Source organism: Cyprinodon tularosa, unplaced genomic scaffold (genome assembly GCF_016077235.1).
Source record: "Cyprinodon tularosa strain WSP-4 unplaced genomic scaffold, ASM1607723v1 ctg137, whole genome shotgun sequence".
Taxonomy (NCBI): domain Eukaryota; kingdom Metazoa; phylum Chordata; class Actinopteri; order Cyprinodontiformes; family Cyprinodontidae; genus Cyprinodon; species Cyprinodon tularosa.
Window position 1 is genome coordinate 1459046 of NW_024038189.1, and position 23737 is coordinate 1482782.

Consider the following 23737-nt stretch of genomic DNA (forward strand, 5'->3'; position numbering starts at 1 on the left):
CCTGCTGTATCAGAGGGTTTCTTCTCTGTTTGAGGACGGAGCACAGACAGAGTAGAGGCGCAGTGTGAGGAGGACAGAAGCCAAGAAGGAGTACGACAGAGTGGGTGAAGTGTCTGTGGACTTTCCACCACCAAGATGTCTAAATTATTAAAGTCAAAGGACACCAAGGGGTCCAGCAGGATGAGCAAGTGAGTTATTGTTTTTTTCTCTTTGGATATTAATGAACAAATGAAGAAATGTTGGGTAGAATGTTTTCGTCCCGTTTATCCTCAATGTGATATTTGCATCCTTTTAACTCTGGATCAGAGACACATTAACTCGTTGCAGGGCGTTCAGAGAAATACTGAAATATTTCAAGCCACAAGTGTTATTGGAATCCAGGACCTTATTACCTTTGTAACATTCAATAAAATATGTATATTTTGATGACAAAAATCTGTTTTAATGTAATAACAAAAAACACCAACTTGCACGAATATATTAAGAAAAATAACAAAAGTGCTTCTATAAGAAATTAAAGAAAGACACTCTGAGAGAGAAAGAAACACATTTTGTTTTTGGTACAAAATAACCTTAGAGGCATTAATGCTGATATTGGCTCTTACATTTTTTTAGTTTATAAACCTAAATATAATTGTTAACTTTTAAACTTTACATTTAATGTTTTATAATAGCTTTTTACCTTTTTTTTCTTGACTTGTTAACTTTATTTTCCAACTTAAGTAGGTAATCTATCATTCAAGGGCTCATCTAATTGGTCAAATGCCAAAATAAGATGCACAGCCATGTAGCATCTGAATGGCTGATATAGATCTTGTGCTTCTAGACCTCACTGAGGGACGGAGGGGACTCCATTTGTAAGGGGGATGCAGGTGATCAAAAACATGAAGTTACCCTATAAAGGGTTAAGGACACTTAATGAATGTCTGCTGCTCTGGGTTTTCTGGGATGACCGACCGTCTGGGATAGGGAAGGCTGAGCATCGATGCTTTTAGTGGACAATGTTTATGAGGAATATTGAAAAGATGCTGCAAAAACACTTTACTTCTTTAACACTCTATATACCAAAGGTTTTTACCTGCTGGGATGTGAAAGGGCTGGGCTGCCTGTTCTCATCAGCTGGTTTCCTTTCTCCTTAATGGGTGTTGGTTCTCCAACCGTCTCTCATAATTTCTTACATAATGAGTTTTAAAATCGATTAATTTCTTGGGTTAAAAAAGATGTTTTATTAATGATCAATCTGCAACCACTAAGCTGAAGGTTTTTTAGTGATTTAGTGATAATAAAGTCATTATTATTGCTGCTTTGATGGCTTCACAGCTGAGATGTCAAACCAAAACTGTTGAGCATTTTGTCAAAGTAATTAAGAAGCAGTAAAAGCAATACTTTTGTCTTAATGGTATTTTTTGTTTGTTTATACCTCAATGATTAACGTTATAATGGTAAATATAATCAGTAAATTTGCTTTCACACGTATAGAACTACTAAAAATGTTCTGGTTTAGATCTTTCTGTGGGCTGTAACATATCTGCCTGTGGCCTTTATTCCAACACATTCACTACTGCAAACTTTATTTAGCAAAAACAAATATTTATCAAATCTGTCCAGTAAAAAACATCATGCATTTTTGAGATTGCATGTATTGAATCTCCAAATTTTAAAATTCTGAAGGGAATTTTTACTCCAAATTTTATTAAAGAATGTCAGTTTTGCACTAGGCGGAGAAAATTAGAGCCAAACCCAGAGAGTCAGGGAGTGTTTGTCCAACCAGCTTTTCTGATCTCACAACTACTCCAGTGAAAGAAATGCAGACCAACCCTTCTCAGTAATGTGGCTCATCCAGTCCTGCGTTACTTTAACCACTCAACCTCATTCATTCATGAATGATAGAACAGAATGTTATATTTTTAAAGTCATAGTAACTCATATTTCTATCTACAAGCTGCGTCACACAATGGAAGATATTATGCTGTTGGAAAAAACAGCAGTGACCCAAAAATTATATTTCTGGGACTTAAAATGCATTAATATGATTAATGCTTTAAAGTAAAATAAATGACATGGTCCATTTTATGATTAATTTTGCTCTATTTATCTGACTAATTTGGGGCATTTATACAGTTTTAATATGTAATTTCAAGATGAGCTGTTTACTTTAAATATTTAAGAAATAGTGTAAAAGTATAACACTATTCAATTTAATATATCAAGGTGCTATCCATAAAATAAACTATTACACACATTTTTGCCTCAGGGAGGTATAAATCTTTATAAGGGAAGTGGCAGCCTTGTGGTTAGGGCACAGAGCTTGGAATCCTGAGGTTGTGAGTTCTAAACCCACTCCCACAGACTACCACTCTGGCTCTTACCCCCGATTGCTCCCCAGGCGCTGCACAATGGCAGCCCACTGCTCCCAAAAGGAAATGGGTTAAATGCAGAGAGTTCATTTCTCCATTGTGAGAACAATAAAGCAAAATTCTTTTATTTTATGATTATTATTTATTTGATTCCAATACATGTAAACTGTCAAGAATCCCGATCCACTTGTACATCGTTTTTACAAAGCAGAAAAATGTGGTTAAATTGACAAAACGTGAGAAAAGATAGAGAAATTAACCAAAGGCAAAACAAAACTATGTGAAATAAACATTGAAAACGGTGTGTGAGCAATTTAACCACACATCTCAGCAATTTGACAAAAGTTTAAATCTTTGCACTGAAGGTACTGGAGACCCTGCAAAGGATTCCTAAAGAACATTAAATTTACTGCTGAAGATTCTCAGTCATCCAGGTCATAGGACTTTGTTTTTCAGGTTTGAAGATGCTAGCTCTATTAGCTCCAAATAGGGCTAACATCTCCAAAATCCTTTATGCAAACCACAAGGAAATAATTAGATTATACTGTTTAAACGTTATTGAACAGTTCTACATTACACAAAGAACACAAGATCAAAATAACACGCTTAAATTCTGTGGTTACTTTCTCAATTCAAAATATTTGGAGTAACGTTTGAGTTCCAGGCTTATAGAGTGGCCCAAACAAAAGCCTTAGAAAACATGCCAATTAAACCGAAAAAGTCATTTCATTAAAAGTCCACCCATGTTTGAGAGTAACACACATGAGAAAATGATGCAAAGACAGGAAGAAGCCTTGGAAACCAAACATGTCTGAGGGTGTGAGCTGTTGCTAAGGACCTCACATGTCCACATAGCGCCCAGGTAAACAGGTCAAACATCTACTCCACCTTACAGATGCTCTATTATACATTTCCATTAATGTGGGATTTTTACTTCTGCATCCGTCATTTCCAGACTTAGACTTAGATTCAGGCTTTGTATCTAAATTTTGTCTGTTCTAAAAATTATATATATTAAAGGTACACTATGCAACCGGTGTTGATTTTCCAGCGAGGCTCCCCCCAGAGGGCGAAAGTAAAAGTGCACTGTCGTAAATATGCTCAGCTGTTCTCCTGGTTTCTCCGTCAAGCCAGGCGCGGTTGTTTTGAGCTTAGCAGCGAATAATGTTGCGTTCACACTGGACGTAGCTGGCGCGACAGAAGAAGCGAGTTTACATGCAAAGTCAATGGTTGACGCGCCTCAAGGCGCAGCAAAAGGTCCCACGGCGCGTTTTGAGCAGCAGGCGCAGCACGTCTGAGCAGCTGAAGCAGCGCGTCGGGTGCGTTTCACGCAGGGAGAGAGACACAGCGCTGATGATCACTCCTCTTAAACAGTTTATTGATGCCTAAATTAACTTAAAATGCAGAAATCTGCCGGCAGAATATGCAGTTTGGATTATTTAGATGAAAAACACCTACCAGCTGCCGCGGTGAACCGCTGCTGATAAAGGGATCCATATTGTCGGCGCATAACCTGGTATGTGGGGGTCTGAGCGGCTCCGACAGAAAAAATATTGAAGGCAGATAATAATCTGGATCAACTGACTGCACTGATTACGTTTTCAGGTGTATTTTCTCACTTAAACACATATTAAAACTACTTTATTCCCACTGATCACAGCAAATATAGCTGCAAGGCAGAGAAAGGATAGTGAAGCTCCGCCCAACGCGCCTCAGACACACTTTTGCACGGCGCAGCCAGAGCAGCAAAGCTGCTTCAGCCACGAGTCAGAACTAACTGGTACAAGCAGCAAAAAGGAAGCAGCAGACGCGATTTTGCTGCTTTTGCTGCGTGAACGTAGCATAACTGCACATAGATCGCCACTGTGCTAGCAACGAGAATGCTTTTAACTGGGGGCGTGTAGCAGTTCTCGCCGTAAAGCAAGACTGACTCTCACGAGACTTCTGAGCCTGTGGGTGCGGGTCGGTGCTCCTGCAATTGCAAGTGCGGTATTTCCCCCACAGACCACCAGGGCGGCCGAGAATACCTTTGTTCAACCTGAAATGACTCATTTAATCATCCATAACGTTATGGAACACATTAATTAACTGAAAAATGTTGCATAGTGTGCCTTTAAGGATAAGAAATCAAATGCAAAGCAAGCAGAGATGCACAGCAGTGAAAGTATTAAAGTCCCAATCAAATATCTGATTGTCATGTTTTGTCCTTAATTCTTGATCCAGCATTTCCCCCGAACCCTCCAACACTGCAAAAGTGATCTAGAAATGAGAAAAAAGGCTTAAATTAAGTGTATTTACCATTAATTTGAGTAGGTAAATAAGATGATTTTCCAATGGAATGAGTATTTTTACTCTTAAAATAAGATAATTTGAAAATATGCACTTGAAATAACAAAAAGTGTCTCACTTACCTCCTCAGTTCAGGTCAAAATGCACATATTGTAAGAAAAAATGACTTATTTAGATATTTAGCCCAGGATTTAGCTCTTTAACTATCAGCCGTTGCTCAGGTTGGGAAAAATGTAGGTGCTGCCATGAAGATGCTTGTGTGTGGAGCGTTTACCTGTTTTTCCAGCTGAGTGAGCAGATCAAACCGGCTCCTTTTGACTAAGGAGGAAAGAACAGAAGGGCAGCAGCGCCTCAGCGTACAGCTTGAAGAACTGTAAAAACAACCAGTCTTTTTTATGGCTGTGTTTCTGCTAACATGGCAATGCTGGGGGGTGTTTTCAGTAGATCAGATTTTTTTAACGGCATCTTTTTATTTTTATTTTAATATTTCACAAAGGGAATTACAACAACATGCAAACTTAGGGTCAGATCTTAACTCTTACAGGTTTAAGGTGAATAAAATACAGGTGCTGGTCATAAAATTAGAATATCATGAAAAAGTAGATTGATTTCAGTAATTCCATTTAAAAAGTGAAACTTGTATATTATATTCATACATTACATACAAACTCATATATTTCAGATGTTTATTTTGTTTAATTTTGATGATTACAAATGACAACAAATGAAAATCTCAAATTCATCATATCAGAAAATTAGAATATTGTGAAAAGGTTCAAAATTGATGGCCCCTGGTGCCACACTCTAATCAGCTAATTAACTCAAACCACCTGCAAAAGCCTTTAAATGGTCTTTCAGTCTAGTTCTATAGGCTACACAATCATGGGGAAGACTGCTGACTTGACAGTTGTCCAAAAGACGACCATCGACACCTTGCACAAGGAGGGCAAGACACAAAAGGTCATCGCTAAAGAGGCTGGCTGTTCACAGAGCTCAGTGTCCAAGCACATTAATAGAGAGGCGAAGGGAAGGAAAAGATGTGGTCGAAAAAAGTGTACAAGCAAGAGAGATAACCGCACCCTGGAGAGGATTGTGAAACAAAACCCATTCAAAAATGTGGGGGAGATTCACAAAGAGTGGACTGCAGCTGGAGTGAGTGCTTCAAGAACCACCACACACAGACGTATGAAAGACATGGGTTTCTGCTGTCGCATTCCTTGTGTCAAGCCACTCTTGAACCACAGACAGCGTCAGAAGCGTCTTGCCTGGGCTAAAGAGAAACAGGACTGGACTGCTGGTGAGTGGTCCAAAGTCATGTTCTCTGATGAAAGTAAATTTTGCATTTCCTTTGGAAATCAAGGTCCCAGAGTCTGGAGGAAAAGAAGAGAGGCACTTCATCCACGTTGCTTGAAGTCCAGTGTAAAGTTTCCACAGTCAGTGATGGTTTGGGGTGCCATGTCATCTGCTGGTGTTGGTCCATTGTGTTTTCTGAGGTCCAGGGTCAACGCAGCCACATACCAGGAAGTTTTAGAGCACTTCATGCTTCCTGCAGCTGACCAACTTTTTGGAGATGCAGATTTCATTTTCCAACAGGACTTGGCACCTGCACACAGTGCCAAAGCTACCAGTACCTGGTTGAAGGACCATGGTATCCCTGTTCTTAATTGGCCAGCAAACTCTCCTGACCTTAACCCCATAGAAAATCTATGGGGTATTGTGAAGAAGAAGATGCAATACACCAGACCCAACAATTCAGAAGAGCTAAAAGCCACTATTAGAGCAACCTGGGCTATCATAACACCTGAGCAGTGCCACAGACTGATCGACTCCATGCCACGCCGCATTGCTGCAGTAATACAGGCCAAAGGAGGCCCAACTAAATACTGAGTGCTGTACATGCTCATACTTTTCATGTTCATACTTTTCAGTTGGCCAACATTTCTATAAATCCTTTGTTTTTATTGGTCTTCAGTAATATTCTAATTTTCTGATATGATGAATTTGAGATTTTCATTTGTTGTCATTTGTAATCATCAAAATTAAACAAAATAAACATCTGAAATATATGAGTTTGTATGTAATGTATGAATATAATATACAAGTTTCACTTTTTAAATGGAATTACTGAAATCAATCTACTTTTTCATGATATTCTAATTTTATGACCAGCACCTGTATATCGGACAATGACTCATCTAAAAAATATATCTAAACTCATCCTTCCCCTTTCACTTTTCTTCTTTAGTAGCATTTTTAGCTGCAAGCCCTCTCATAGCTCTTGTCCCCAAATGTAAAAAGATGTTCTTCAAAATTTGTGGATCTTTATCAGAGGAATCACCTCCCAGTCGTGAACTTTAATTTACTCCGACTTGCCAACAAACATATTGTCCAATTCTGATTTCTCTTCAAAAAACTGCTTTGTGAGGATAATATGGGACTTATTGTGGGCATCCTGCCATGGTCAGTGGTACCATATGTGTCACTATAAGAAATGGTTTAACTAATTCAGTTCAATTCCCTTTATTTCTATAGCGCCAATTAACAACACATGTCATCTCAAGGCACATTACAGTTCACTAGATTATTCAGTTAAATTGATTCAAAGTTTTCTATCTAAGGAAAACCAGTTGATTGCATCGACTTATTGAATCGTAGGGAATCCCTCACACTAAGCATGCTTGTAGCGACAGTGGAGAGGAAAAACTCCCTTTGAACAGGAAGAAACTTCCAGCAGAACTAAGGTTGTTAAGGTAAAAAAAAGAAGTGATTACAGATTTTACAACAGGCTGTGTTTAAATTTTCTCTAAATGTAGATCTGTACCTTAACAAGATAAGTCTAGAACAGAAACAGGTTGAACGCTAAAAAACAACCAGAGCAAAGTTTTTACCCTGTTTTACTGAGCCATCCTGTTTTCTGCTGTAAGTGTTGCTCTCTCTCACCCTGAACAAGCTGTTTGCACGTCTCCATCTCTGTTTGGAAATAAAGCCTCCTTTAAAGTGATTCTTTCACCTTCCTGTTTGCTTTGACTTCCTATTGATACCTACAGCAGTCTTTAAAATCCTTACTGAACAGGACTGTTGTTTGGATTCCCTGGTACCCAAATCAATGAAGAGTTCAATGATTTGTGAAAAGATCCGATTTTCTAAGTTCCAAATTGGCAATTAACTGTTAGTACAAATCAAGATTACTTTTATTTTTGCATTTCTAGTATGTCCATGTTGGCAATGCACCTTTCTGTATATTTTTGTGAGTTATTTAAAAGTTAGGATATTTAAACGACTTCTTTATATCAGTTGCTCGATCTCCCACCAGTGTATCAGTATTGCAAAACTTTATATTTCCATCCTTAACACTGGTTTGAAGTTCTATCGACCTAAATGTTTATCATATTAGAATCTAAGGCTATATAAAATCAAAATATTTTCATCTTGATCTAAAGTCTAAAATAAATAAAAATAGAGAAATATTAAAGAATTTGATTTTCCATGCAAAGTATTTTAATTACCCTGCCTTACTTTTAAATATTTACCAAAATCCTTTAGAAGTCAGATTTTTTACCTTAATATTTTTGCCAAATACATTCTTATCCTCAGCTATTCACATTTACTTAATTGAGTTGGCTGAAACTTAAATACTGTTCCTTTAAATGTACTTTGTTAACAAAGTACAAAATGTACTGCTGTAAAAGTATAAACCCTATAAAATGATCTAAAAGGGCATAAAATATGGAGAATTATATTTGTTGTATTTTTGTAGTTTAACTGGCAGCTGTCTCTCTGTGTAGGGCCCAGGCCAGCAGTATGACCATCCTGCTCGCTAAGATGCAGGCGGATGCTGACCAGGTGGAGAAAGACGTCCTCTGGGCTGAAGAAAGGCTGAAAGTGGTGAGAAAAGAGAAATGTCTTTTAGGAGAAGTCAAAGAACTTCTCATTTTTGATCTCTTAAAGACTCTTTTTTTTTTTTTTTTTACACTTCAGGACCAAGAAAATGACAAGCATGATCGCGAATTTCAGTATCAGGATCAGATCAATGCTAAACTGGGTGACGCAGAAGGCCTTCTTAGGGACCTCTTCCTCGACATTGACAAACTCAAGAAGCTCAAGCACCCACAAGCTGCAGATATTGAGAAAGAGTGAGAGAAATATGACAAATATAAGTTTCTGTTAAATGGCAACAAGATTAAATGGGTTTCACAGACTTTTTTACCTGATTCTATTCTATTCTATTGGTCTTCTATATTCACATTTCTTGGTTCTTCTGTTTTTTCTTCCAGCATCATTGCTCTTCATACCCGATGGTCAGACGACACATCTGTTTATGTGAATCTCTATGAGCAAATTGATGACGTGCAACGGATGCCAAGAATTGATTGGGCACCTGTTTTTAACCAGAAGCAAGTAAGTGCTGATCCGGCTCGGACTGGTAATCTGTGATAGCGGGCATTTGCCCTCACACACTGAAATTAGGACCGACCCTCCTTTAATCATACCGGCCCCTACACTTCCTCTCCGGCCGAAGCTCCTACCTGTGACAGTAAATAACTCAAGGAGCTCCAGAAGTAATCCAATGTTAACTAAATGAAGCATGCAGTAAATATATCCCTTCCTTGTCATGCTCATCCTTGTGACGGTTGGCATATGGTCTAATTTTCCATTTCTTCAAACTGTCAAATGAGGAAGTTATGTCCCCTAAAAAAGCCGTTGCGCCTCGGGGGCTTCCTCACGGTTCTTTTCCTGGGAGCAAGTTACTTACTACTCTTAACTCAAACTGGGTAAAAACCATATAAAAAAGGACTATAAAAACAGGAGTAAAAAAGTAACAGAGTTTATTCCAGATCAGGTCGTTACAGGACAGAGAAAATGCTTGGAGCTTGCACAGATGTGGGCTCAAAAATAACGTCCGCGAGCGTCCGGCAAAGATTGAGCCCCGAACAAGGTCATCTTCTCCTTCTTATAGCTCATGAGTCTATGTGTTGCACCAGGTGGATGCTTAGCTGTCCGTATCAGAAACTGACACACCATCCATGCCCAAGGATTACAGATAGCTCTCCTCTATCAGTCCGGCTCCAAGATGTGCCCATATCCTGTGTATTTTTAAAGACACGAAGGCTGTCCTGATTAGATGACCTCCGTACACACAGTGACATCCACAATGTGAAGGAAGGCCATCTACTCTCTCTAATCTGGCTAATAAAGTAACAATGCACATGATGTATAAAGTATAAACCTAACAAAACTGTAAAATCCTTGCAACATACTAAATTATAATTAAGCCAAAATGCCTTCTTTAAACCAAACTACAATGTTCCTTTTATATTTGGCGAATTTATGTTTAAATATTTTTGCAAAAATATGTTGCGGTGAATGATGGGGTTTTTCATCTGTTTACGTTATTCCATTTCATTTTCCACATGCCGCCTAGACTGGCAGTGACACACCGCTGAGCTTAATGGATTCATTCTTGAAGAACTGCCTGTCTGCCTCCATATTGTATTGTTTTATGTTGGTGTTTTTACAACATTCAGGCTAGTATGTGTGAGTGGGTGTTCTTCCTGCAACTGTGCCTGTGTAGATGAAAAAATGCCAGGGCCGAAAATCGTTCCCAGTCCGAGCCTGATTCTGAGGTCCAATCGCACCACTTTAACCAGCAGCAAATAAAGTGTCCTTAAAGATTGACATGAAATAATGTTGGGTCCACTTAAAGTGTCTAATGTTAAACTTTTCTCCAACCTCTAACAGAGTTATATATTAACAAAGCTCTCTTGCTGCATGTGTTGTTAGAAAGCGTTAAGCAAAGATGTATACGGCACCACCACGGCGGACCTGGAGAAGCAGATTGCTGCACAAAACATCCTGGAAAAAGAGCTGGAAGCTTACAACTCTCAACTCTGTGTGGCGTCTGCTGGAAGCAAGGTGTGCAGTAGAACACGCTACATGAAGCCTTCAGCTTAAATGAACATTTGGGAGAGACGGTTCACCCTCCATGTCACTGCTTTGTCTTTTAGGAAAAACATTCAGAATTCAAGAAGCAGTATAACAGCATGCTGGTGAGTAGATTACATACAAAGCAGAAAATATTTTGCATTGTTTCAGTTTTAAAATGCAAGTTTTGATTCCTTTTTAAGGCTTAATGTTTAAGCATGACTTAATAAAACCGTGGCACCAAAAACCCGACAATAACCAAGCACCGAATTTTGCTGCTCTTAAGCTAACTTTTTAATGAACCATATTTTTATACATTTTTAGCATTAAGTCCTCATTGATAGTATATCAGCTTCCCCACATCTGGATTTAGCACTAATGTTGATTCCAAATTGCCAAAGTTCTCTAAATATGTCTAATTTTGAGGATGTGTCTTAATCAGGGGACCTCGCAGACTGCTAAAATCTATTTATCATATCTAAAAAGGCCATTCCCTATTCAATATTCAGCGTTTCCTAATGGTAAATCCACCACCCCCCCATAAAATGCATTTTTTTTTACTGACTCTTTCCTTCAGGAAAAATCCAAATTACGCCGCCAACACCTGAACAGTCTCTACGATTACACGCAAGGCTGCGACAAAGAGCTGCAATTCCTGAGTGAAGAGCAGGACAAGATCAAGAAGCAGGACTGGAGCGACCACATGGTGGATCCGCCTGACGTCCGCAGGCAGTATGAGGTCTGTACGAATGTCACAATCTGTTTTTCTATTTCTGCAGTGGTTAGTGCAGACATCCCAGAAATCCCACTGTCTGCTGCTGAAGTTTATGATATTTTCTCTGCTGCTGATCTAGATTATATAATGGCTGCCTAGATTGGCATGCAGTTTTAAACCCATTCAATATATGGCATAGCGTGGTGAGAAAACTCCTTTTTTCTCAATCAGCATTTCAAGAACAACAGCCTTTTGGCCCATGAGAGCAAAGTGAATGATCTGCAGGACGACTGTGAGAGGCTCCTGGAACTGAAACATCCAGCCAGCAACACAATAGAGGTACTTTAAACACTTTTTAACCTTAGTCAGACCTTTGAAGTTACACAAGGTGAAATATGTAGCGTCAAAGTACATTGGCTCTTTTAGAGTTATTAAAAGAACAACTGGAGTAAGACATATAGTACGTAGAGTTCTACTTTAACACTAATGCCGAGTGGGACCAAATGCACTCTTAAAGTGTTACTTTAACAGTGCAAAATGTACTGTTTAGATGTTTGCTAACTCTTGATTAACTCTTCACTTTAAGGCCCAAAGAGATGCTGTAAGAAATGAGTGGCAGAAATTCCTGAATCTCTGCATTTGCAAAGAAACACATCTGGACAATATGGAGGAATACACAAAGGTAGGCGAAGATCATATAACGGCAGAACATGGTATTCATGGACGCACGTTTTAGTGGTAAAGCATCTTTCCTGAAGCAATTTTATAAAGACACTTTTTCGCTCTTTCCAGTATCAAATGGACTGTGATCAGCTGTCAGAGACACTGAGCCAACTCAACAGCTCCGTTGACCCAAAGTCTGTCTCTAAGAAAAGTAACGCAGAGACTCTGATGCAGCTGCAGGTAAGGCAATTAAAACATCAACAGATTTAAAATAATAGGAAATGGGAAAATATAAATTATGTAACACTTATCATTCATTGAACAGTTTGTAATAATTTTATATTCAAAGTGCTTTCAGGAGTTTAAATTCTGAATATAAACGGACTGTCCTGTTAGCCAAACATCACTATTGTAGAGAAATGTGAGAAATTCAGTTTATTTCTATAACACCATTCACAACACATGTCATCTCAAGGCACTTTCCAGTTCACCAGATCATCCAGTCAGATTGATTCAAAGATTTCTATCTAGCGACAGTGGAGAGGAAAAACTCCCTTTTAACAGGAAGAAACCTCCAGCAGAACCAGGCTCAGTGTGAGCGGCCATCTGCTGAGGCCGACTGGGGTTCAATGAGACAGAAGCAGACATAGAAAAGCAGCTGTAAAAGTCCAGGAAACACAGCCAGGCAGACAAGCTCCGAGGCAGCTCGGATGAAGAGAGCACATCCAGTTAGTCACAGTCAGAGAAACAGGACTACACTGAAAAACAGGCAAATCTAAGTGTATTTATCATTAAATTGAGTAGATAAATAAGATGATTTTCCAATGGAATGAGTATTTTTTCTCTTAAAATAAGATAATTAGATAATATGCACTTGGAATAACACAAGGCAATTGTTTTTTTGTATTTTAAATGTAAAATGTCTTGTTCTATCAGCAAAGTGTCTCACTTACCTCCTCAATTCAAGAAAAATGTACTTATTATAAGAAAAATTTGACAATTTTTTTTGTAGTGTGCGCTTTAATAATATGTGGCATACCTTGAAAAATATTTTTTTAATATGACAATTTTTCAATATTCTGTAATCAAGTGTCTAGAGTGCAGGATACTGAGTTAAAGTCTTTAAAATGTGGCTTTGTTTCTCTGCAGGGGGAGGAAAATACTGTCCAAAACTCCGAGCAGCTGTTAGCCGACCTAAGAAGAAGGAGCACAAACATCCCTCCTCTCAGGCTGCGCCGCGTTAACCCCAGCAGACCAATCACAGTGGAGGCCTTATGTGACTGGGAAACAGACAAGGTAGGAACATGAGCTCTGATTACCTTAGATGTCAAATATTACTTCAATTTCTTTCAAACAGTTGATTCTATTCCTCCTTTCTATTGTTGTGTAGGACACTATATCAAGAGGGGAAAAATTTACCCTGAAATCCATCTCTGACAATGAGAATTGGGAGGTTATGTCACCTAATGGAGCAACTAAAACCTTCCCAGGAGCTTGCTTCCACATCCCACCTCCTGACCCAGATGCCATTGATAAAGTTGACCTGTAAGTAATGGAAAACTGCACTAAATCTAAGGAACCAAAAAAGAAAAAAATGCCATACCCACCTACTCCTATCTGTTTGTGACTTTCGTATCAGTCTGGGGAAAGAGCTGGCAGAAATCAAGAAAAAAAGAGCAGCTCTGGCAGCGTCCTTGAAGAATAACCGATCAGACGTCCAAAGAGTTCAACAGTCAGGTGTTTGTCTCTCACTTTTTCACCATCAGATTTAGATGTTAAGTCTAAGTCTGTTCCAGGTTCCAGATATGCATGAAATCAGATCAATCAGAGGATAATTTTGTTGTTTTGTTTTTTTCACTCAGCTCCAGTTTCTTCAGCTCCAGCAGACCCCAAAGCAGCAGCTCTGGCTCAGCAGCTGGAGCAGCTGGATGCCGACCTGGCCAATACGGAGCAGAGCATGCTGAGCAGCCTGCGAGCGCCGGTGAACCGCAGCGATCCGACTGGAGATCTGGCCAAGAAGCTGAAGGAGCAGGAGGTGAGACGACACAAACACTGATGGTTTTATAAGAAGGGAGGAAACAAGATCCTGGTAAAAACTTTTTCCGGTTTAAGCTAAATGCATGCAGAACATAAATGATAAATCAACCTATTATGATTGCTTGTTTTTAACAAATAAAAAAATACATATGTACAGTTTACAGTTTTATTACAAGGACTCAACATTGATCTCCTATCTGGTCGCTCATTAATTCTCGTACTGCTTCATACAGGAAGCTGCTAAGAGGCTGAAGGCTCTGGAACAGCAGAGGCAGGCGACACAGGCAGACCTGCTTTCCAAAAACCCCAGCGGCTCCTCTGCACTTAAAAACAGTGACCCCAACAAGTACAACAACATTGCTGCTCTGGCAGACCTCTACAACAAAAAGTATGTTTTTTGTAAAACTCTTAATATGATATTTTAGTCACACAAAGTAAATAAATAAAATATCTCTTTCACAAGAGGATTCAATTCAATTCAGTTTATTTATATAGCGCCAAATTCACAACACATGTTATCTCAAGGCACTTTACAGTTCAACCAGATCATACAGTGAAACTGATCCAAAGTTTTCTATCTAAGGAAAACCAGCTGATTGCATCGACTCATTGACTCTTCAGCAATCCCTCACACTAAGCATGCTTGTAGCGACAGTGGAGAGGAAAAACTCCCTTTTATCAGGAAGAAACCTCCAGCAGAACCAGTCTCAGTGTGAGCGGCCATCTGCTGAGGCCGATAATGAAGGCATTTGAGAGCAAAAGACTTTATAAAACATACAGATGTGATGCATATTCAGAAAATGGGGAACAAATTGATTTAATTTAACTGGGTCACTTAGAAAAATAAGATTAAATTAATCAAAAATTATTCATGTAGCACTCTGCAACCACAGGCAGGTTTCCACATGCTTAACAAAATAGGTAGAGTCACAACATACAGTAGAAAGAATGAACATAGAAAAGATTAAAATCAAAAAGGTTCTAAATGAACAAAAGACTGAAATTGTCACACCACTGCTAGGTATTAAAAGCCAGCCTGAATTGATACAGTCGACCAGTCCAACATGAAGAGCATTTCCATAGTCCAACCTTGAACCAATAAAGAATGAATTACCTTTTCTAGGTCCTAGCTGCTCAGATTAAGCTTAACTTTAGCCAGTAACCAAAGCTGGAAGAAGTTTATTTTGACAACATTAGCGATTGATGAAACAAAAGACACCATGACTCATAAAAAAACGCAAAAATGTCTGAGGTTAGAGGAACGTAGCTTCAAGTAGATGGGAAGACTAAAGCTAGGTTAAAACAGAATCCTGTCCCAGGGCCATAGGAAGTAATTTAGAACAGGGGGTGCTGTGAAAATATATACATATTTCTTTGGACAAATGACCCATGAGCTTATAAGCCTATTTGAAATACAATAAATAAAAATAAATAAATTAAGACTCACTATTTTATTTTCATGTAAACTCCAGTGCACGCAACCAGGGACTGTATAACACAGACATCATCAGTTCTCAGGTGATTTTATGCGTCATTAATTAAACTACAAAATAACACTATAACAACGTAGATTTGGTCAGTTGGCATGAATCTGAGTCACTGTGTCTATGTCACACGTGACTCTATTAACTCCAAAATCCTTTAATGCAAACCACAAGGAAATAATTATATAATAATAATAATAATAATAACAATAACAATAATAATAATAATAATAATAATACATTTTATTTAAAAAGGCGCCTTTCTGGAAACTCAAGGTCACCATACAAAAGCATAAAAACAGTGTCAGAAAAAATAAAAATAAAAACATTATTATACTATTTAAACATAATTGAACAGTTCTCCACATTCATTACACAAAGAACACAAGATCACTAGGGTGAACTTGGGTTGAATAGGCCTCCAAATTATTCAATTAAAATACAAATACACTTAACAGTAAAAAAAAAAAAATTAAAAGGCAAATACTTTGCACAAATTTATAAATTGTGGAAAGTATTTTTAATAGAATTTTTATCTCCCTTTAGCCACTAGGGGGTGCTGCAACACCCCCAGCCCCCCTCACTTCCTGTGGCCATGTCCTGACCTGTATTGTTTAAGTTTTGATTTATAGAAAATTTTGCCTCACAAAATTCTAATGAATCACTGAATTTGATTTTCTATCTTAGACTCCCTACATCTGTTACATCTCCTTTTTTTTTATTCAGAGCAAATGCATCTCTCAGCCTGGAGAATCAAATCAAGAAGGTGGATGGTCTTGTCTCTGGATTTGAGAGGAACCTGAGTGTAGATGGTCCAATTCCAGACCTACCAAATGCAATTCAGGCCCGAACCCAAGACATTCAGGTGGGGAAGAGTATACAAACAACATACATGTAGACTGGTATGAAGTTTTAAACTAGATCCATATTTACACCTGAGTGCCTTCTTTGTTGTATTTAGAGTCAGCAGAGGTCTGTGGCAGCGGCCCAGAAGGACATGATGAAACTGGAGCAGGATCTGCAGACGACTGAGAAGCTGTGCAGCACCCTGCAGCAGGATTACCAGGAGTACTGCCCCGACATCCAATGCCAGAGGAAGGACGTCAAGCAGCTGCAGAGTCGCTATGCAAATGTTGCCAACCAGCTGAAGGAAAGGTGAGTAAAACTGTGACTACTTTAGTTTAAACATGTAACCTTACATTTCTAAAAGAATCCCCCAAAGTTAACACAGCTTACAACTCTGATAACTCCTTTAGGGAAAACGTGTTACAAGAAGCTTCAGCTAAGCACCAGGACTTCCAGAATACATGCCAGTCCATGAACTCCTTCCTAGACAACCTGCCTAAAAATCAAATAAAGCCCAGCGATGATCTGTCCGAGGTCTCTGCAAAGCAGAACTCCCAAAAGGTGAGATATAAACTGGACAATGCAAGAGTAATAGCGTGAGATTTTACAGCTCTTTCACAGTTTGCATGTCGGAGCCTTTTATCAATCTGATGATGAAAAGATTTCTTCTCTTTCCTTTTCTTTGTCAAACATAAAGGTTTAGATCCTACGACGGAGTATTAGGGCCAGGCTAGAGATTTTTTTTCTTCTATTTAGAGAATAAAGTCGTAAAATTATGAGAATAAAGTTTTAATATTACTAGAAGGAAGTCATCGTATAACAACCCGTTTCAGAAAGAAAGCTTGGAGCTCCGCCCAGCAGATGACAACAGATCAGCTCCACCAATCAGCAGCCAGAGTCCACTTTGACAACCTGCCCAGTTTGATGCTGCTGCTAAAAGATTTCCTTATTTGTCAAACCGATGCTAAAGTATAATGTCACATGATGCTCCACATTCCTCATTTTAGGGAAGAAAGCGCTTCTTGTAGGAGTTGTCATAAAATACAACTTTATTCTCGTAATTTTACGACTTTATTTTTGTAATGTTACGAGTTTATTCTCGTAATGTTACAACTTTATTCTGGTAATCTTACGACTTTATTCTCATAATTCTACGACTTTATTCCAGTAATGTTACGACTTTATTCTTGTAATTTTACGAGTTTATTCTGGTAATGTTACGACTTTATTCTCGTAATTTTACGACTTTATTCTGGTAATGTTACGACTTTATTTTTGTAATGTTACGAGTTTATTCTCGTAATGTTACGACTTTATTCTGGTAATCTTACGACTTTATTCTCGTAATTCTACGACTTTATTCTGGTAATGTTACAACTTTATTCTGGTAATGTTACGACTTTATTCTTGTAATTTTACGACTTTATTCTGGTAATGTTACGACTTTATTCTTGTAATTTTACGACTTTATTCTGGTAATGTTACGACTTTATTCTCGTAATTCTACGACTTTATTCTGGTAATGTTACGACTTTATTCCGGTAATGTTACAACTTTATTCTTGTAATTTTACGACTTTATTCTTGTAATGTTATGACTTTATTCTGGTAATGTTACGACTTTGTTCTCTTAATTCTACGACTTTATTCTGGTAATGATACGACTTTATTCTGGTAATGTTACGACTTTATTCTTGTAATTTTACGACTTTATTCTTGTAATGTTACGACATTATTCGCGTAATTCTACGACTTTATTCTCGAAATAGAAGATAAAAAATCTCTAGCATGGCCCTAATACTCCGTCGTAAGATCCAGAATGGTTTCGATAGCATTTTCTATTAATAAATATTCTAATATAATTTCATGCCGTTTGATAATCTGAAATATGGAAGTGTAAAAAGATATGGATAAACAGAACAAATCTGTGAGGGACAAAAATTTTTCAAACCTCTGACTTGTGATTCATGCTATAGAGAGTGGTGGACGACCTAAAGCGGAGAGAAGAGGACATAGACAGAGTGGCTGGCCTTTCTCATGACCTACAGAATCTGCTCAATGTAAGAACAACATAGAAAATACAGAGTATTACGCATACATTTCATATAAAACATCTGAGCTACTGTATATGCCAAATTCTATAACACTGGTCACTTTTGCTTTGTAGGACTACGAAGCTGATGTCGACAAATTCAATGGTACACTTGAAGCTGCCGGTACACCTGTTCCGAAGAAGCCTCAAATGCTGACACTCAGTGATTCCATTGACAAAGAGGTATCATACATGTTTTTACCATGATGTATTTATTAACTGGAGTTTTTTAAGATTCCTATGTATTTAATGGTATCTGTTTTTTCTTACAGGAAAAAAATCTGGCAATGCGCTATGCCGAAGCAAAATCGGAAAACATTCAACGGCAAAAACAGATGGACCTGGCTCAGACTTTCCATTTACAAGTAAGAAATCCATTAAAAATAATTTTTACTCCTGAAACTGTTAAGCCGGGCATACACTGTGCGATGTTTTCATTTTTTGCACGCAGCTACAGCTCACACTGTACGATGAAATCGCAGGGTTTAAAAGTTTACAGCTCCCGATGTATCTTCTTACACTGTGCGACCCGATGCTCTAATGCGATCTATCTGCTCACATTGCACGTCTAAAAACCACCCTTAAGACTCAGTGCCAAGAGATGGTGTCGGGTTCATAAAATGTAGGTTTTTTGAAAAAGGAAGAACTGAAATACACAATTATGGATAAAATTTCTGCAGAAAGGAGAGACAGTTGAACCCCAGACTCAAACACCCTGTCTCCCACTGGACCTCCTCTGCAGAGCGTTTATTAACAGAACATGACGCATGGTTACAAACAGAGTATTGTTCTGACAGAACAATTGATCAGTTCATGAAGACAGAATGCTCCATCAGAATGACAAGGCAGGATGGTCTCCTGACTGAATCATGACACAGGAGTGGAGCATCCCCTTGTACAAATGTTTCATAAACACATATTAATTTTATAATCATCATTGAATAAACCTAACAGATGGCGCTGGTCGGACACGTCAATCTGGAAGACGAAGAAGAGGAACTTCCTTGTTTGCGCATGCAGAGTGCTCTAGGTTCTGGTAAACTGGCTCATAGCTCTGCTTCAGTAGCAGGATTTGTCCACGACCACCTTACAACGGCCGTCTGAATTTCAAAAATGTGTGATTTTCTTCTGACCTTACGATTCCTTATCGGGAGGTGGTCGTGAGAGGCTGATCGCCCCTCGTTACCCCCTGTATACTACACGACGCTGGATGCACGATGAGGCTGAAAGTCGGTCCAATTGAAAAAATTCTTGCATGACTGGAAAATCGGCCCAAAACGGGAAAAAAATTATAAAAAATTATAGTGTATGCCCGGCTTAACCTATTGTCAAAGCTAAACAGAAAATAACCCAATAAAGTACAGAAATGCCTAAAATTGTTTTGTGTTTTTTCTGCTGCAGAATGAAGAAAAGGTTCAGATGGTGGCACAGCAACAGGTTCAGCAGGAAAACCAGCAAAAAAGTGCCTTTGAATTGGACAGCCTGGTTAAAGAACTAGAGGAAGAGAAGGAGAGGACAACCCATGCTCAGACAGAGCTAAAAACCTTCAAAAGCAGAATGATGTCACTTAAGAGCCGCAGAGGAGTGGAACGTGTTGAGGAGAAAGAAGTCCTGCAGTACTACCGGGACCCTAAATTGGAAGCTGATCTGGCTGAGTTGAGAGACATACTGGATAAAGAAGCCATGAAGCGTAGCTCCACCCAAACAGAGGTTGAGATAATAAATGAGAGAATTGTATCTCTGGAAGACACCATCAAGAATAACCCCCCGAAGCTCCTGACTAGAGAGGTGACTGAGTTTGAAAAAGATCCACAATTGGATGTCGAGGCTGCCAAGATAAGGGATGAAATAGCTAAAATGAGAGATGAAATCCGAGTTAGAGATGGAGAGCAGATTCAAATGAAGACAGAGGTTTCAATTCTCCAGCAGAAGAGGCCGCCCATCAAGGAGAGAGTGGTTAAGAAGGAGGTGGTGAAAGTAGAACAAGATCCACAAATGGTGAAATCATTAAGAATTTATGAGACTGAAATTTCCGATGAGAGCAAGAAGTGCACACTACTCAACGATGAAATCTTTCAGACAAGAAGTCAAATTAATGCTCTTGAAAGAATGATCCCCAACATTCAGCCTAAAGTCATCACAAAAGAAGTGAAAAAGATTGAACAAGACCCCGACCTCATTACAGAATCAACCAAGCTGCGAACAACCTTAGAGGAAGAAAGAATAGAAAACAGTTCTTTGTCTCAGGAAGTGATGGACCTGCAAAGACGCTACAGAGAAGTTCAAGCCTTGAAGCCAAGAGTTGAGATCAAAGAAATCATAAATGAGCTTTACCGGATCGACCCAAACACAGAGGTAGAGATTATGCGCCTTCGCAAAGAAATACAGGATACAAATAAACAACGTGCAGATATAGAAAAAGAGACCAGACAAGTCAACACTGATCTAAATGCACTTTATTCAGAGAAACCTAAAGTAGAGGTCAAAGAAGTTCTCCAAGAGGTGGTGAAGGAAGAAAGAAGCCCTGAAAACGAGCGAGAGATCGCAAGGCTTAATGATCAGGTGAACCGCCTAGACAGCCAGTGTACCTCCCTTGAAGATCAAGTCAGACAACTGCGGCGAGAGAGAGATGAATGGAAGGCCGAAAAGTCAAAGATAGAGACCCAGCTGGTGAACAAAGAGGTGATCAAATATGAGCCCGATCCACTGCAGGAGAAGGAAGCGGAGCGTTTGAGAAAAAAACTGAGGGAAGAAGCACAGTTGAGGAGAGACACAGAGGAGATGGTTTTTGACCTTCAAAACAAATACCTAATGTTGGAGAGACAGAAACCAGAAGAGAAGGTTGTGGTGCAAGAGGTTGTGCGCCTCCAGAAGGACCCAAAGCTTGCAATGGAGCATGACAGGCTTAGTAGAAACCTGGATGATGAAGTAATGAGTCGACGTCAGCTGGATCTGGAGTTACAGCAACTGAGAACAAGGTTGGAAGACAAAGAGCGCATTTTAAGGGAGAGTGATGAGCACCAAAAAAGGATTCAAGCTGAATCTGAACTAAAAGAGATCCGACTACGCATCACTCAACTGGAAAATGCCCCACCCCCAGTTGAAGAAAGTATAGTAGTTGAGGAAGTATTGAAGGTTGAAAGAGATCCAAAACTGGAGAGAATGACGGGTGGTGTACGGTCCGACATGGACCAGGAAAGCAGAGAGATCCTGCGTCTCCAGAGGGAAATCCGGAAAATCACAATGAAGCTAGAAATCCTGCAGAAAGAGAAGTCAGGTGAAAAGACAGTGTACAAAGAGGTGGTTCGTGTGGAGAAAGATCAGGCTGTTGAAGCTGAAAGGGATCATCTTAGGGAGCAGGTGTCTCAGAACAAGTTTGCCCGACAAGACATGGAAGATGAAATCAGACGTCTCAATGACAAAATTAATGCTTTGATGAGCTCCCAATCTAACGTTTCAAGAGATGAGACAAGCATGCGTATGAAAAAAGAGGCTCTATTAAGAGACAACGATGACCTCACCAGGGAATTCAGAACTCTTGAAGCAAAGAAACGCGACACCAGCATGTCTTTCCAGCAACAGAGCCGACTGATGAGTGAAAAAACACAGAAGAGTAGGCAGAGAAGCGTTAAGATGGAATCAGACGTCCAGCGGTTTGAGAGGGAGATCTTGGAAGAGAAAGATAACATTCATCAACGAGACAGTATAATCCGTGATTTGTTGATGTACATACAGAGAGAGGATGACACAGAGACAAGGACCAAAGAAACCAATGTCTCTACAAAAGTCACTGTTTTGGATCCAGACACTGGCAAAGAAATTTCTCCTTATGATGCCTACCTTGGGGGCATGATTGATCGCCAGCAGTACATTCACTTACAGGAGCTAGAATGTGATTGGGAAGAAGTAACTTCCACTGGTCCTGATGGAGAAACATCTGTCCTACAGGATCGTACGAGTGGAAAGCAGTACCCTATCAAAGATGCTATTAAGGAAGGAAGACTAACAGAATATGATTTACAACAATACAGAAAAGGGGAGCTTCCTATCTCAGAGTTTGCCCTTCTTGTTGCAGGTGATAAGAACAAGCAATCCAAATCAAATTCAGTCTCCAAAAAGCCAAATTCATCCGTCAAATCACTACCCTTAGATATTAACTCCGCTAACGAAACACAACCGATTGCTGGAATAATGGATACGCAAACAAATACCTGCTGTACAATCCGTAATGCCACCTGGCGCAAACTGATTGAACCCATGAGTGCCCAGAGGCTCCTGGAGGCTCAAGCAGCAACAGGCGGCATCACTGACATTAGCAACGGTGAGAGATACAAAGTTAACAAAGCCTTACAAAGAGGTCTCATTGAGGACAGCCAAGTCCAAAGGCTTCTTAATGCAGAGAAAGCTTTCACTGGGGTCCAAGACCCCCTGACCAAAGAGTGTTTGTCTGTGGGAAATGCCGTTCAGAGGGGCTGGACGCCAAAAGATACGGCAATTCGACACTTGGAGGCCCAGCACCTTACCGGGGGACTCGTGGATCCCGCCACTGGAGGTAGAGTGAGCCTTATGGATGCCATTGGATCAGGAATGATTGACAATGCAATCGCAAGGGATCTCCAAAACGAGTCGGCCTATGTCAAAGATATTGTAGACCCTATCACAAAGGAGAAGATCAACTACAAACAAGCTTTGGATCGCTGTAAGAATGACCCTGCAACAGGTTTACCTATGCTTCCTGCCTCCTCCAAAGTGTCTGAATACAACTCTTCCAAATATGCACGTTTCTAGAGAGCTTTTCTCTTTGAAGTTTATGCTACGTGACATGCTGCACAAAAGTTTTTTTCTGTGAAATATCACAAGGGCTCAGGGAATTCATCTATTTTTACAACAGGATGAATTTTACAGTCCGCATATTTTGCCATACCAAAATAATTGCTGCTGAGTTACCTTTGTTTACTAAATGTATTGTGTGGGTATATTTGTTTTTGGTTACTTCTGTATGATTTAATTGAAAAACATAAATTTTAGCTTTTTTGATATTGCATTTGCTTGGGATTTTGGGAAATGGTGCAATACCATCTGCTAAGATACAACGAATTTATGTAACTCATTGCTGACTTTGAACCATTTTTGACTGTTTGATACTTTGTGATGAATTAAACAACAATAAAATTAAGTTATGATGGTTCAGGAGCACAACGACTTTATTTTCTGTACCATATATTTTAACATTTCAACTTCCTTACTGAGTAAATAAGCTCAGTTTGGTAAAGATGAATGTTGATTCAAAGTTTTCTATCTAAGGAAGACCAGCTGATTGCATCGACTCATTG

The 23737-nt window shown here is 39.2% G+C and overlaps 1 protein-coding gene across 1 annotated transcript; it reads left to right on the forward strand.

Annotated features, from left to right (window-relative positions):
• Window positions 1-30: 30 nt before the first annotated feature.
• evpla (envoplakin a) lies at window positions 31-23600 on the forward strand. Its single transcript, XM_038278038.1, has 22 exons — window positions 31-188; window positions 8432-8531; window positions 8625-8779; window positions 8921-9044; window positions 10428-10559; window positions 10652-10693; window positions 11146-11307; window positions 11515-11622; window positions 11870-11965; window positions 12076-12186; window positions 13096-13242; window positions 13337-13491; window positions 13586-13683; window positions 13809-13981; window positions 14217-14371; window positions 16194-16332; window positions 16429-16622; window positions 16724-16874; window positions 18289-18372; window positions 18480-18587; window positions 18677-18769; window positions 19806-23600. Exons 1-22 carry the CDS (start codon window positions 136-138, stop codon window positions 23190-23192), a joined length of 5967 nt encoding a protein of 1988 aa, XP_038133966.1. The 5' UTR covers window positions 31-135; the 3' UTR covers window positions 23193-23600.
• Window positions 23601-23737: the final 137 nt, after the last annotated feature.

Bases quoted from the DNA above. Each gene is read 5' to 3' on its own strand.
- evpla (XM_038278038.1), top strand. From the start codon at position 136: ATGTCTAAATTATTAAAGTCAAAGGACACCAAGGGGTCCAGCAGGATG. The intron at 12,187-13,095 runs GTAAGGCAATTA...GTTTCTCTGCAG, and splicing joins AGACTCTGATGCAGCTGCAG to GGGGAGGAAAATACTGTCCA. The intron at 14,372-16,193 runs GTATGTTTTTTG...TTTTTTATTCAG, and splicing joins GCAGACCTCTACAACAAAAA to AGCAAATGCATCTCTCAGCC.